Source organism: Cryptotermes secundus, unplaced genomic scaffold (genome assembly GCF_002891405.2).
Source record: "Cryptotermes secundus unplaced genomic scaffold, Csec_1.0 scaffold197, whole genome shotgun sequence".
In the NCBI taxonomy this organism is placed as follows: domain Eukaryota; kingdom Metazoa; phylum Arthropoda; class Insecta; order Blattodea; family Kalotermitidae; genus Cryptotermes; species Cryptotermes secundus.
This window is the reverse complement of record NW_019744107.1, coordinates 1,119,020-1,135,125: the sequence shown is the minus strand read 5'-3', so window position 1 is coordinate 1,135,125 and position 16,106 is coordinate 1,119,020. Positions and strand designations below refer to the sequence as shown.

The following is a 16,106-nucleotide window of genomic DNA, read 5'->3' as shown; positions in this document are numbered from 1 at the left end:
TTATCCTCACGAGGCTGAGTGGACCTCGCTCCAGACCCACTAATTTTCAGAAAATCAGGTAGTACAGGGAATCGAACCCGAGACATCCGGATCTGTAGCCAGGAACTCTGACCACTAGACCACAGAGGTAGTCAAATCCACCAAAATTGAGAAAGCACAGCCTGTGACCTGGCCGAGATTCGAACCATTTACGACCATTGAGCTGAAAGGTCAAAATTTTGTGTACGTGTCGTGTCACAGAGTCGGCTCGTGACTGAGCCTGTTGCACTTCCAGATTTGAAGATTTTATCCCAGTATTTGTTAAGGAAGAACAAGGATTTAGTGTGTTTGAGAACAGGGTACTGAGGAGAATATTTGGACCGAAGAGAGGTGAAATGAGGGGAGGTTGGAGAAAACTGCATAAAGAGGGGCTCCATAGCTTGTACTCTTCTCCAAGTGTAATTAAAATGACCAAATCACAGAGGATGAGATGGACAGTGCATGTAGCACACGTGGGGAGAATAGGAATGCATGCAGCAAATGCCAGTAGCGAAGAGACCACTAGGAAGACCTGGATGTAAGTGAGAGAATATTTTTAAAATGGATCTTAGAGATATAGGATGGGGTGGTATGGACTGGATAGATTCCAGTTTCATAAGAAGTTGGAAACTCTTCAGTTCCGGAGCAACTAGTTGCCCCTCAGTAGGACTCAGTTTCGCAGAGTTGGTTAGTTATACCACTATTTTCACCGAGGAAGAGACAGAACACATTAAGTATATCCGAGGGTCGAACCAAATACATTCGAAATACAAATCAAACTCGTTGCCCTTACTCAAATCTCTTTGTTTGTCGCCAGACCAAGCCGACATCACGAATATCCAATAGAGAAATACTGCCTCCGGCAATGTAGTATCGTAAAGCAAGGGTTTACGAATATTTGTTTTATTTAGGAGCGACCATACGGAAGCTATCGGCAGGGAACGTCTTGCGTTCTGCGGTCGAACACCTACCGAGCGCAGGAGTGATCTCAAACCACGCTGGATCTCTAACAGACGGCCCTAATTGTCGGCCAGATGGCGCTCCTGAAAAGATTCGTTCACGGCCCAGCGGAAGCTCAATGTGCTTCATCAGGTGAGGCAGATGTGGTCACACGAGAACCGAGGTTCCCCAACTAATGCGGTCTCACATAACTGGTATGCCTTTCTCCTGTGAAATATTTATGCTAGCTTCCTTGAACTTGCGAGGGTGCTAATTCATTTCTCTTCATATCATTTTAGCACATTCCACTTGTTGCGCTTTCTTAGTCACCAACAACAAAACCAAAATTTCGTTGAAGAAATAGTACCACAAATACATACAGGTATTGTTGTAAAATTCAAATGTTCTTAATAACTGCTTAATTAAATACCATCTAGATTCTAAAGGGTTCTGACGATGGTGGTTGAAACAAAATTACTGGGGTTTTGGACTTTTTCCATCGTCCGGAATTTTAGGTAATTGAGGACACGACGTTTCGGAAACTGCATCTGTTTCCGAAAAGTCGTGTCCTTTATTACCTAAAATTTCGGCGGTTGGAAAAAGTCCAAAACCCCAGTAATTCTGTAAATATCCTCGCGTAATGTACATAAAATAACTCACAACAGGGATATTTCTTTGTCCGCCCTCATATTTTGGCTCCAAATGCATTCAAGTGGTTTCGATTCGATGTAATATAAGGAGACTCTATAAAGAGACCAATTGAATTTTGATCGAATCCTGCATAGGTCTAACCAGTCAATTACAGGAAATAAATAGAATTTCATCAGTTTCCTAAAAGCAAATATAAAATACGTTCTTATCCCCCCCCCCCAAAAAATAAAAATTAAGAAGTTTTATTTATAACCACAATGCCGCACCAAGTCACTTGACACGTATTCCGGCCAAAGAGTTCAGCGTAGTAGGGCCAACGGATAAGCTGAAAGAAAAATGTTAATTGATTTTGACCTTCAATAAATGAACATGAGAACTACAAAATAATGCAAATTCTCAAACAATTTTCAGAGTCCTACTTCAGTTTTCATAAAGAGCTCCCCTAGAATGAAGTCGTTTAGACCTACGAGACATAAAATATTTTATTAAGCTTTACAACGAATTTCTGAGATATACATGCCAAACCTCATGACGACCAATTCAGGTATTCGAGTAATAAATATTACGAGTAATACCTCAACAATTTGAGAGGCTGTATTGTTGATATCACCAGGGAAAGGGATTTATCATGTACACCATTGACACTGCCTCAGATGACGTGATATGCTTACCAAGTTCAATGAAGATTGGTATAGGCTTTCAAGAAATATCAAGGTCTTGCATCAGCAGTTTGAAAGGCTGTAATGTTGATGCTACTAATGAACGGATTTACCAAGTCCACCGCTGAAATAGGCTGAAGGTGACATGATAGACGTACCTGGTTCCATGACGATCGGTTCAGGCATTTAAGTAACATTACGATTAGGGCCGCGCCATAGCTCAAGCGGTTAGTCGCTGGCTTCCCATCGCGGCGGCCCGGGTTCGATCCCGGGTCTGGTCAATTGGGATATGTTGTGAAGAATGTGGCGTTGGGGCAGGTTTTCTCCGAGTACTTCGGTTTCCCTTGCCAATCTTCGTTCCACCAATTGCTCCACAATCACCTTCATCTGGGGCTGGTAAAATAGGCCAGAAGTGGCCGCAGTACAAGGGACTTAGTCCCACCCCACTAGCAATAAAAAAAAACATCACGATTATTACAGGAACAATTTGAGAGGCTGTAAATTTGGCATTACTAATCTAAGAGATACATAGAATATGCCAATGATATGGCTTTATATGGCATGATAAACATACCAAATTTCGTGAAGATTGATGCAGCAGTTCAAGTAATATAAAGATTCTGCCTCAGAATTTCAAGAGGCTGTAATGATGGTATTACTGATGGGGGGCGGGGAATTATGAATTACGCCTTTGAGATGGGGTTAGGTGCCCGAATATGCGTATGGAGTTTAACAAATATTAATTCTGGCGTTCAAATATTAATAAGGGGATACAGGAACACGCAGACGGGAAGGTGGCTTCATAAGCTTATTTTTATTTTTTTAAAGAAAGAAAATGGGCTAATAAACGAAATAATACGGCCATCTATTCCTGGTTAACTTTGTCAATAACAGGTTTGTATCCTATTATACAAAGGTAAAGTTAAAATATGCCGGTCACGGTAGCCGAGCGGTGTAAGGCATGCACTGTCTTCGCTTGCTCGGAAGCCGGGATTATGGGTTCGAATCCCACTCAGGGCACGGATGTTTGTGTGCATTTTTCTGTGTTTGTGTACAGGTAGAGGTCTTGCGACGAGCTGATCACCCGCCCAAGGAATCCTACCGTATGAGAAAGATCTAGAAAAACCGAAGTGAACGGTATGCCTAATTATTTAAGCGTAATGCTACGAACACATATGGGCAGTGGAGGTATGGCGCCACTCTCCTTGAACTAAGCACTGGATAGATTGAGTAGTCAGCTTTATGCTTCTGTCAATTTAATTCCGGAGAAAGAGCCCTCCGTACCTACAGAATAACCTGTCAAATTTTCCAATGTTTTCATCAGCAGTCAGCAATAAAGTACTCTTTAAAATTAAGCCACGACAAAGCCTACAAGAGACTCCTAAGACTACAATTTATGACCCTTATAATTTTCGGATAGGATACCGTGTAGCCTATGCATTTAATATAGCCTGTTAATTTAATGCTTGAACCGGCTTCAGAATCCTTCAGATTCCTCATTGGTCGTTATTGATACACCTGTATATTTATACTCCGACACCTGCCGTCACGTGGCGAGAGGGCGCGAGGGCGCCGTCTGGGTTAATTTATGTCAGACCAAGGGCCAGTGCAAAGTAACTAATCTTAGTGTTCCCTGAAACGCGGAGAATATCTTGAGTATCTAAGCGGCTATTATCTTCTCATGAAGGATTCCGCTGTGTAGAATCAGTTACTTAGTCTTTAAGCCTATNTTTTGTCTTTTACATACCAGACGACGGATGAAGTCCAAAACAAGCCAAAAGAAGTACAGTATACACCATCGTCAGAATCCTTTCAAGACTATTTTTGCTCTGACTTTAAGTTTATCACTTATGTGAAAGAAAGAGGGATCTCTTTCCACAGTTCATCTCCGATGCAAGTGATCAACTTCTAAAATATTTCGTACATTGTCGAAAAATCTTTATTATTTGCATCCTGTTGTGTGTCATTATTTGTGATACTCTGGCCGTCGACATAACAAATATTTCAAAATTAAACCAATCTAATAGTTTAAATTGGTTTTATTTAATAACTGCTTCATATTTCGGTCCATATTTTGGGTCATCCTCAGGCAGTTTCATTAGATATGTCTCATATTGTTGGAATAGTCTAATAAGGATATATATTAATGTTAAAACATTATGATCATTATAATACACGTAATTATTACTAAAATGATAACAACATTTTTAAATTTTGAAAAATTATCTCATTGTTACAATGTAAAATTCTATGTTATTTGTCGCGTGTTGTAGGTGATCTTTGTCTTCCGAGGTCCGCTGTTATGTTTTCATGTGTTTTCGGTACTATTCGCCTATAATATTACAATTTTTTTAGTTTTTTATATACGTTTCTTCTTGCCTTCTTGAATGTGAAATCATGACTTTTTCCTCCTTAGAGTGCGTTACGTACTTAGTATCCTGTGGACTTTTGTTTTAATTTCGTCCATTTCATGATTGCAAAGTGGACTCTTGTCGAACAATGTAATTCCGGTTCATATAGGTGAAAACATTCATTTTACGTTACTCTCAAATCTAATTTAAATTTCGTCAAAACCCGCTTATCATAAGCTGAAATTTCATTAACAGAAATACGATGTTTAGATCGCATTAAGGCGTAGACCTTTTACGTAATGTATATGCATACTTGTTCTATATTGTGAAAATTTAACGAAATGAAAGGCAAATTTATTTGCTTCTATCGATACATAGTATGAACAGTTTTGCGCCAGAGCAATTTTCTGTAACGGAACTGACAATCAGTATTCACTTGTCTGAATTTCTGCCACAGAAGATAATGATACAATTACGTATTAACTCCAACTGATTTCTAACTATATAACTAACAATTAACGAAAAGATAATATAAAAACTAATGTGACTCAACAAGATTACTTATAGAAAAATGTAACATTCATTCAATATTTGACATAATTATGCATATTATTACCCTATTACAGTGGCCGCGCGGTCTAAGGCATGAACTACCTTCGCTCGCACGAACATCGGGGTCGTGGGTGAATCCCACTCGAGGCATGGATGTCTGTGTGCGTTTATTCTGTGTTTGTGTCGTTCTGTGTGTAGGTAGCGACCTTGAGACGGGCTGATCCACCGTCCGAGGAGTCCTACCGCCTGCGTGTAGGATTAAGAAACTGAAAAAGTAGCCAAAGTCCAACAAAGGGCTGTAAAGCCGTAGATAGACTGCGCATATTTCATCACATGAACGAAAATGGGGGTGCGAATTCATCGCACAGAGTAAATTGAGCGTTACTCTTCTAACGTCGATCCAGGAGGTGTCCGGCTCGAATCTGTCCACGACACCAGATCTCCTGGTTGAGGTCATTCGCGGTTTTCCTTTCCACGTCCAGAGAAAATGCAGGAAAAGTAAGTAAAACTAGGCTATAAGTGCTCTTTCTCCACACGCTTTCAAATCCATTATTCACTATCATCCAATCATTCGAAGCCACAGCCTGATTTACTGACATCATCATCAGATAAACAACACATTTTTAGTATTATCACGGATACACTGATCTTTATATTTCTGTCCTCAAGTTTATCTGTAATTCAATACTAATTCATGATTTCACTTTGTTTCTTGTTTATTCATTCACGAATCCGAATATTCCCACTTCAGTCGTTTATACGTGTTGCCTCCCTTCCGTCTCCGTCACACCATGTCCAAGCCTCACGGGGTTCATTCGCATTCTCCAAAAATTTATGGTTGAGGCACTATGCTACAAGCCGAAAAGTCGCGAGTTCGATTCCCGATGAGGTCGTTGGAATTTTCAATTACTGCTCCTTCCAGTCTCATTATGGTCCTGAGGTCTACTCAGCCTCTAAAAGAAAAGAGTATCAGGAACCTTCCTGAGGGATAAAGGGCGGCCGGCGGCGCGTAAGGCTGATATTACAGCCATCTGTGAAGCGATTTTATGGAAAGTTTATGAGCCTCGATGTCTCACAACCCTTTGGGCTTCTGTGGTCTGTTACAAGGATAGATTTACTTACTTTTTACTTTTTTTAACACCTTGTATTAATTTACCGAGGTGTCTTTAAACTAATCTACTTACGGCAATCTATACCTAATAACTGCCGGTCACAGTAGCCGCACGGTCTAAAGCATGAACTGTCTTCGCGGGTTTGAATCCCACTCAGGATACGGATATTTGGTGTGTGTTTGTGTTACCCTGTGTTTAGGTAGCGGCCTTTCAACGGGCTGCTCTCTCGTCCAAGGTGTCCTACCATCTGTGAAAAATGATTACGGAACTGAATAAGAAGCCTGGGTCCTGGAAGGACAGGAAAAACCACTGAAAAAAGAAAACCCGATAACCAGATTTTTGGCTATTTTTTCCATAATCTCTCTCAACATCTGAACTCATGGTATACATCAGCTATAACGTAGGGTTATATCTGTGCTTAACTAAGAAGCACGCTTTTAAAAGTAAGCTAGAGTGGAGGTATACCTTCCCTTATTCTAAACTTTTTTTTTCCCCCTGGCACTACAGCCCCAGTGGGCCTAGGCCTACCTCCATGAACTTCTCCGTTCACTTCGGTATTCTTAACTTTGGAGATCTATAAATCTAAGGTCTTAAACAACTAACTCGGGTAAATTGGATGTTCTCTGTGATGCCCATAGCTTCGATTTATGCGCGTAGAAAATTAACGAAATACTGTTTACGTTTTACTCCCGTTGGAGATCGTACGTATAAGTCAAATGTTATACTCGTATTAATTTGGAACCATATTCATTAGTTAATAAATTCATTGCTGAATGAAGCCAATTTTCTTGGGTTTGAGTCAGATTGCAGTATTCCATAGGGGGACATAATTAATTTTTTTTAATTCGCCTAGTGGGGGTTGGAGTCCAACTGGGTCCACTCGGCACGGCGGCCACTGATTGGCCTATTGTAGCCTGCCCCGGATGATTATTATGATGGAGAATTTGGTGGAATGAAGATTGGCAGGGGAAACCGAAGTACTCGGAGAAAATCTGCCCCAGCGCCACTTTGTCCACCACAAATCCCACTTGACACGACCCGGGATCGAACCCGGGCCGACGCGGTGGGAAGCCAGCGACTAACCGCTTGAGCTATGGCGCGGCCGAAAGGTGAACTAGCTTTCATTGCGCACTTCCCGTTTGCTCAAGTTATCGCCATTACATAAACATGAGACGAGTTAATTATTCTAACGGAGCTGGCAAATCTGTTAAGAAGGAAACATGTCATACAAGTAGGAGCGATCAGCGAGCGCAGACATTAAACTGCACGTATTCTTAACTTATAAATTGGAATGAGGTATTTGAGGCATACATATACTTCGGAAACTGGATTTGTTTCCTTCATCACTTCACTAATCGATACTAACTCCATCTAACAGTCAGCTAAGCAGGGCCTTCCCCCTGCTGTTCCCAAAAATGGAACAAGAAACGAATAAATTACAGGAGCAAAGATGAGATCCCTTGATCTTCAGAAACAACAGCTACTGGCCAGATTAAAATGATTTCCTTGTTGAATTCCACATTCCCTAACTCGTTACTTAGAAACCTGTTTATACGAATACATGGTTTTCTATATTATAATGTTATTTCTTTCCCTAAATATATAAATTTCACAGTCACTAAGTTTAGACGATGAAGAATACCTTTTTTTTGGGATGTGGCGCCGTGTAGATATTGTGTGAACCGACGTTTTGGGAGGAACGTCGGTTAACAATATATCTACACAGAACCACACCCCAAATAAAGGCATTCTTCATAGTCACCGCCATGAAAACATCAAACCTTACACTAAGTTTAGACCTTCCATTGACACGCGAACCCTTGGGAATATAACTCATTTTAGCACTGAAAATGTCAGAAAAGTTTTTGATATACAATGAGTTTTCGTGTTATTCGACATTTTCGAGAAATGCACTTATCGCGGAAATTTTGAATGGTCAGATCCGTATTGCAATCTATAATTTAAAATTAAAGAGCCACTCCTTTCCATCACGCAAGCACGCGCACGCGCGCTCGCACTGACAGACAATTGTTTCTTCTCTAAGTCAAAAATATTACAAACGCTTTAATTTTTTTCAATACACGCTTTTGTAGTACGCTTGGTTTACAATTTTTCTATAAACCTACGTTATCTCTTGCATCGAAAACAGGTTTCATAACGCGTTGCTGTAGATTCACATAGTTCAAGGATCAGTTTATTTATTCTCTCTCTGTTCCTGCTTGTATTTCAGCACAATAATCTCAAATTTACGAAAAGACCAATACTGCATCGTGCGTTCATTCATTCATTCAATATATCCTGCTGCTCCCTCTGGGTCACAGGGCATCAGTAAAACGTTTCTTTTATTTCAGTTTCTTAATCTTTATACAGTCGGTAGGATTCCTTAGACGGGGGATGAGCCCGTCGCAAGGCCGATACCTACACACAGTACAACACAAACACAGAATAAACGCATATAGACATCCATGCCTCAAGTGAAATTCGAACCCACGATCCCAGTGTCCGAGCGGGCGAAGACAGTTCATGCCTTAGACTGCGCGGCCACTGTAATCGGCAAAGACTGCAACACACAAGAATAATTTTTCTCAAGAGGAATGTTAAATATAATTTTTATTAACCTATTGGCCAATTGGTGCCGATATCCAGTTATATTACATATCACATATGCAACAATATACAAAACAAATTACAGAATATATTTTTGGGTTAGTTGTGAGACAAAACCGAAGAAAAAAAATCACACTAATATTTGTACTGACTTAACACTATGTTCCCGTTGAAATTAATGGTGGAAACTTGAGATACTAATTTATCAAATTTATCTTATATTTATGTATTTATTTATTTCATTTATTTAATAACTCTGTCAGTACCTCGGATTAGACCTAGACATTAGGCCTGTAATGCGGACTCTAAGGATCATTAGCGGATAATGAATTGGAAGAGATGCAAGGGCAATCGAGAGTCGGCAGTGTTATGGAGAAACTGAGGAGATACACGAACATCCTCAGTCAGGATAGTCAGCACCAGGACCGAGATACGAAAATATTTGGAAAGAACTGATTTAAATGTCACTAAGGGACAACTTTCTTTTAACAGTTTTCTTTTCGGTGAATTCGTTTTTCATTTGCTTTGACAACCATGTAACACTAGAAAATTGTCCTCTGTATGTTTGAAGCTTCTGTTCAGTGGAAGACGAGAGAGCCGGAGGTCAGCAGTATAACAGGAGTGCAGGATATTTATGAACACAACCTTGTGTCAAATTCCATCTTCAGTCGCACTCCTAAGCGGTGTTTCCGCGAAAGAATTGAATCTACATTACATTTAGAAGCGCACGTTTAGCACGAGAAGCAGGTCCATGTCAGCCTCCCGTATGACAATTAACGTTGCTAATGAAAGGTAAAGTTGTCCCTCTGCATAACTAATTAAGCATTATGCCATGAAGGCGTATGAGGGCGTGGATGTATAGACCCACGTTTTCGTGACCTTGGCACACGTTGGAGGTGAGTGCTTAGCTTCACACCCTGGCCGCTTTACCCCCGGTGTCAATTGGATACTAGGCTGGTTGGACCCCAGAGCCGGTCTGGACCAAGTGAAGAGAAAATTCTTGAATCTGCCGGGACTTGAACTCAAACCCCGTCGTTGATCCCCTAGTCAGTCGCTATACAGACTGTTCTATTTTTTTCCCCTTGGCTCTACAGCCCCTGTGGGCCTAGGCCTACCTCCATGAACTTCTCCGTTCACTTCAGTTTTTCTAGCTCTTTCACATTCGGTAGGACTCCTTGGGCGGGTGATCAGCTCGTCGCAAGGCCTCTACCACAGACTGCTCTATACCGGCACTTAATAATGCTAATAGTCTTCATAATAGAAATAACGGAGAATAGCGTGGCCCTTTCTTGGTGCAGAAGCAGCCGAAAATACTCTTATAATAGAAAAGCATCGTAGTTTGAATTACAGGACTGCCTCAAGAGCACTGCTATTATTTCCAGCAACAGTTGCCTATCTGATATAACTGTTTCATATGTAGGCTATGGATGCTTCAAGAGTAAACATACACACTAAGTTTCACATTGATCCTCCAACTGTTTCCGAAGGGTGGTTGATTCTGGATCTAAAAATTTGTTTAACGTACACAAGAACTGAAACAAAAGTTGTCAATAACTTATTTAATTAAAGTTACTATTAAACAAAATCTGAGAAGTAAATTTGGCTTATCTCTTTGAAGTATGAAGTCAGTTAAAATTAAGTTGCGGCTGGCGGTCTTTCAGTTGGTCTTAGTGTCGGACTCCTGTTGTGTATCATGAACAGCATTTTGTCTTAGGTCATGACAATTGAAATTTTTGTTGTCCCGAGATGTCGTCTGAACAACATTTATAATTAGAGCTCCTATTTCATAGGAAACATTACGTGCCCATTACAAACCCGTTAGGCCTAACACTGTCCATTCTAAACATCATGTCAGACACCTAAGTGCACCCTACAGAAGATAATAATGGGGCGCCAAATGCTGAAGTTTGTGGTCCTATGAAATTGTTACATTCCAAGATGAACTATTTCGATTATCTGTATCTATTGAAGAATGTCAGAAGTATACTATTAAAAAGAAATATTCTCGGTAAATACGATGTCAAGTATCTTACGTACTTATAGCTTTAACTACGTACATCTAAAGAGAAAAAAACGATTACGTCTGTGTCCAAAAATAATTTTAATATAGATATGAATATTAATGGGATGGATATTATACATTATTCTTATATTGTGTGGAGAATATTTTTATTTAAAAAATGTACAATTTTCTAATACATTATTACAATTTCAAGACTGCACAATAAAAGATATAGTTTATGATCTTGTTAACAGTAACCCCCCCTCAACACACACGCACAGACAAGTTCTGTAAAGGTGAGCCAAAGTTCTGAAATTAAGCAATTTCGGGTTACCATAGCAACGATTTTTTAATGATAATGCTATTCATAAACATAAGTTACTTAGGTCATGAACGATCGAGCTGTATTTTGTTTCAGTGTGTGTCATGTCTATCTTGTGAATACTGATGTTTTAATGTGGATATATGAACTTCGGTTAGTATTTATCATGGAAAGTGACCTAGTTTGTGAAGGCTTGCATAGTTTTATTTGATTTCAAAGAACGAACATAGATGTCTATAGAGATCAACTCAGTAGAAGGGTGTCGAGAGTTCTAATCTGAAACACGTATAACCCAAGATGACATTCTGTAGGTCTACGTAGGTAATAAGACGGTCAAATACCTCTACGACAGCTTCAATTCAAGTTTCCACGAAAATCATAAAATACATCTGAGCACATTCTATCAGTACATAGCTCTTGTTTACTTCAAGCGTATTCAGCTACAAAATATTCGTTGAACAGATCTGTCTTCTGTGATATAACACGGTATAGTCCTGTGAAAGTCAACCGACGTTTCGAAGGGACACGTGACTTCCATTTCTGGGGTTTACGAATTAGCGAGCAAGAAATCAGCATGATACAGGCAGCAGGCAGAGCTATGGAGGCTACTTGTTCATCCGAAAAGTCTCCTGACTTTCACTGACTACACGAAGCTCTATCCCAGAAGCTAACTCTTCATAACCACCGCTGTTAGAACCATAAATACTACAAAATAATCATTTGTGGTGTATATGCAAACAGCAAACTCCACTAGGAAATAAACAGGAACGTATTAGATATGGCTTGAAACTCCATTGTAAAATGTATCTTCTGGGAAGATCTGCACAGAATGGGGCCTGCAATTATTTTAATTTCTCCGTGAAAGCTGTTCTTTCTTTATTGACACTGTCGACATTATTCGATCGTATAAAATTGCTTTATGTAGGCAATGTGTGGAACCAATTAGGGATGGACTCTTTCCTTATATTTCATTAATTAGAGATGAAATCCCCACGAGTTTGCAATAGAACTTATATTACAACCTAAACATGCATGAATCATATCATCCTTTATTAAAGCTTCACTATTTCTTCTAAATAATTTCATTCTATGTTAGATTTCTATATACTATATTTCTATATATGCTAATAAAGAATTGTTTTCTCTGCAATTAGAAAATTTATAACAAACGGGCCCTTCTACTGTAAGGAAAAATTGTCTCTGTGCTTAACTAATTAAGCAATATGCTATGAAGGTGTATGTCAAGTGGATGTATAGATTCACATTTTCTTGAACTCGGCATTAGCTGGAGGTTAGCTTCACACCCCGGCCGCTTAACCCCCGAGGAAAGAGTCTCCAGTATCCATTGGATAGGGGGTTGGTAGAACCCATAGTCGGTCTAGACGACTTGGAGAAGAGAAAATTCTTGACCTTACCGGGACTCAAACTCCGAACCTTCAGTCGTCCAGCCTGTAGCCAAACCTTCAGTCGTCCAGCCTGTAGCCAGTCGGTATAACGACTGCGAGTAATCGATAGAGTAATAAACAGTTTGTAACAAGGGTCTCCTAACATGATATACTTGTATGTCACCGTAATTTAGACGAAATCTACAGGTGATATCTAAAAATAAGAATAAAATTATTATCTTTTTCTTTTTCTTGTGCTCAAGTGTTCAGACTCACACACAAAATAAGAATGTGTACAAATTCGTCCACCCGTTCACGAGATAGCGAGACGTACAGCCATCCATTGGTCCATCCCTACATATATACCTCAACGCGTACAGGTGACTCTTTCCCCTAGGGCAAAGCAGCCGGGTCGTGAATGTGAAGACTCGTTTCCAACTAATGCCAAGGTCAAGAATACGTGGGTCTATACATCCAGTTCCCCATATACCTTCATCCACAGTGCTTAATTAGTTGAGCACAGGGATAACACGTACAGACAGAGTGCACTGCATATACGACTGTTTTGTAAGGCTTGTATATCCGCCGAAATCTAAAGATCGATTTATTCATAATCATAATAGTTTCTCATACAGGTCTATAATGCGTTGTAAAAACATATGACAACAATTATCTTGTTTTACGTCTGAAATAGAATGATTCAGAAAACTGTATATAATTTTGCTATTTTTTAGCAAAAAAATATCATTCTTGAACCAAAATAAGCCTGTTTGAAACGGAGTTCTCTACAACTTAAACGATGGAATTTGTCACCTGTATTTTGCAATGTTATAATCAGATTTAACACAGATAACAAACGTTCGTATCTTTTCAAAAGTGGAGTTACAGAATACTGTACCAAAATTCTGATCATTCAATATAATATGCACTTACTCCAAATAAAAAATTTTTATTAAAAGTTTTAACCAACCTGAACCCATACTAAATAGATCGACAGAAACTTAGATTTTCCTTGCATATTATTTGAAAACAAGTCAGTTGTCGTAAATAAGAATCAGATTTTATGATGTTGTTTTTTTAGATGTGCAAGAAATACAAGAATTTCTCCTTCGTACACAATATAGACCTACTTTGCATATGGGCTTCAGAGATAACGATGTTCCTTGTACACGACAGATTTATGATTTTTTTTTCCTTGGCACTATAACCCCAGTGNCAGCCCCAGTGGGCCTAGGCCTACCTCCATGAACTTGTTTTCTTTTCTCCGTTCACCTTTTCGGTTTTTCTAGATCTTACACGTTCGGTAGGACTCCTTGGACGGGTGATCAGCTCTTCGCAAGGCCTCTACCTGTACACAAACACAGAAAAACGCACACAAACATCCATGCCCTGAATGGGATTCGAACCCACGATCCCAGCTTCCGAGCGAGCGAAGACAGTGCATGCCTTAGACCGCTCGGCTACCGTGACCGGCTAGACTTAGGATTACTTTAACAGTATTTTTTTTATTGTTAGTGGGGTGGGACTAAGTCCCTTGTACTGTGGCCACTTCTGGCCTATTGTACCAGCCCCAGATGATAGGTGAGGGTGATTGTGGAGTAATTGGTGGAATGAAGATTGGCAGGAGAAACCGACGTACTCGGGGAAAACCTGCCCCAGCGCCACTTTGTCCACCACAAATCCCGCTTGACCAAACCCGGGATCGAACCCGGGCCGCTGTGTATGAGAAAGTAAGTGAAAAGTCTTTGCACCCAGTTTTCTGTTAACTCTGTGTAGAACGTCTAGGAACGTAAGCGTTACGAAAGTCCAATTATATAGCCTCTGGTTTTGTAAGTTAAAGACGGATAACATGCCTATTTATAAATCTTTCTATTACATGATGGGTTCTGAACAAACATTTGTGTTGCTTAATGTTACTGTTTAACGATGCAAATGACAGCTACACCAAAGGACAATCTCCTTTCCTTTCATTTATCAAACTATTCTTTAAACCGTTTACGCGGCTTTAAGGCAAACTGACACTAATCACACCGTAAACACTCTTTCTTATGTATCTAACAATATTTCAATTGGGAGAATAATTAAATAATCTGAATTCAAAATTAACAAATTTTCTAAAATAAACTGGTTCAAGACATTGTTCTAACGAATAAAATGAAAGAAAAACTTAAATATTCCATTAGCCAATGACAAGACACAGAAGGAAAACAACAAAAATAGAAGAATGCCGTTTTGTGGGATATGGCGAATTTTTCTACCCTGAAGATGGAGACGATACCTTCCTCCGAAACATCTATCCACACAACATCTACACGGTGCCACATTCCAGAAGACGGCATTCTTCATAGTCACCACTGTGAAAACCTCGAATATTAAAAACAACTGTAAAATTCATTTTTCAGGGAGAAGTTACAAAATTTGATCTATACTTACATTAGGCCTATAACTAATTCGATACACTAGAATAACGGTGCCCCACAACACAGAAACCAAGAGATAATGACTGTCGGTACGTCACCCTCATTAAAAACAATTAAATTTGCCAACGTGTAAAACTCCTACAGAAAAGATGTCGTTGAGGCATACATTTTACATGAAACTTCTTAAGTCGTTTGAACTTTAGGCCTATGCATTTAGTTCCTCGGCTTTATGAGCCTAGCCCTCTTCTGTGAAGATAACTGGAACACTAGGTGTGAGCTGGTAGCAATCTAACACATGAAAATAACAGGATTCGAACTATCAGACATTTGTGCCATCAGACTTGAAGCTTACCGTCTTTTGACTGATGCAGGTTCCCGTCATCTGCGGGATTCCTGGCGGTACCTAGAATCTGATCAATGCTGTAGACACCGCGTGGTCTTGTAGCTGCTGGTAGTTCCTCGGAGTGGTGCTGAGTACCGGTCCGATCCATCATTCTGACCTTCCCACCCCGCAGACACTGTCAGACTGCGAGTAACCGCTACACCAACTCAATTACAACCCCTCCACATAACACTCACTTAGATAATGAATCCTAAACTCCCCTATCACTCACTACAACAAAACCTACTTCCCCTACATCCGCTCCCGTCTCCGCGACTAATACCAAGATGAAAGTCATAAATGTTCCACGAGCAACCAATGAGCATGCGTGGTACAAATGAACAGACCAATAGTGCTCCCCGTAACTAATCAATTTGCTCGTCGTTGGCGCTACCACTGTATTATGACTGCATGCTTGGAGGGGGGATGTTGACAAAGCTGATCCGTAGAGCGTGGTTTTGATTGGCTGTAGGAAACATTTCGAGCAGGCATTGGGTGACACACAAGGCAGGGAGAGAGCGTTCCGTAAGGCGTGTAATCAATATAAGTAATTATCAGAGGAAATCCATGAAGGTCATGAAAGCACGTGTAGATTATCCATCGAACCAACGTATTGCATTACAATTTCCTTAACGAAAGACTGGCCAAACGAGAACTAATGCTTTATTAATGTCACTAATACAGCGGTCTCGTGTATACACAGTCG

At 40.0% G+C, this 16,106-nt stretch overlaps 1 protein-coding gene across 1 annotated transcript in view; it reads right to left on the bottom strand.

The window, feature by feature from the left end:
- LOC111874385 (aristaless-related homeobox protein) overlaps nt 1-15,632 on the bottom strand; it is a 68,136-nt gene extending 52,504 nt beyond the window's left edge. Inside the window, exon 1 of the mRNA XM_023869854.2 lies at nt 15,371-15,632. Coding sequence (XP_023725622.1) covers nt 15,371-15,512 — 142 coding nt within the window. The 5' untranslated portion in view covers nt 15,513-15,632. The remainder of the gene's footprint in view (nt 1-15,370) is intronic.
- Nucleotides 15,633-16,106: the final 474 nt, after the last annotated feature.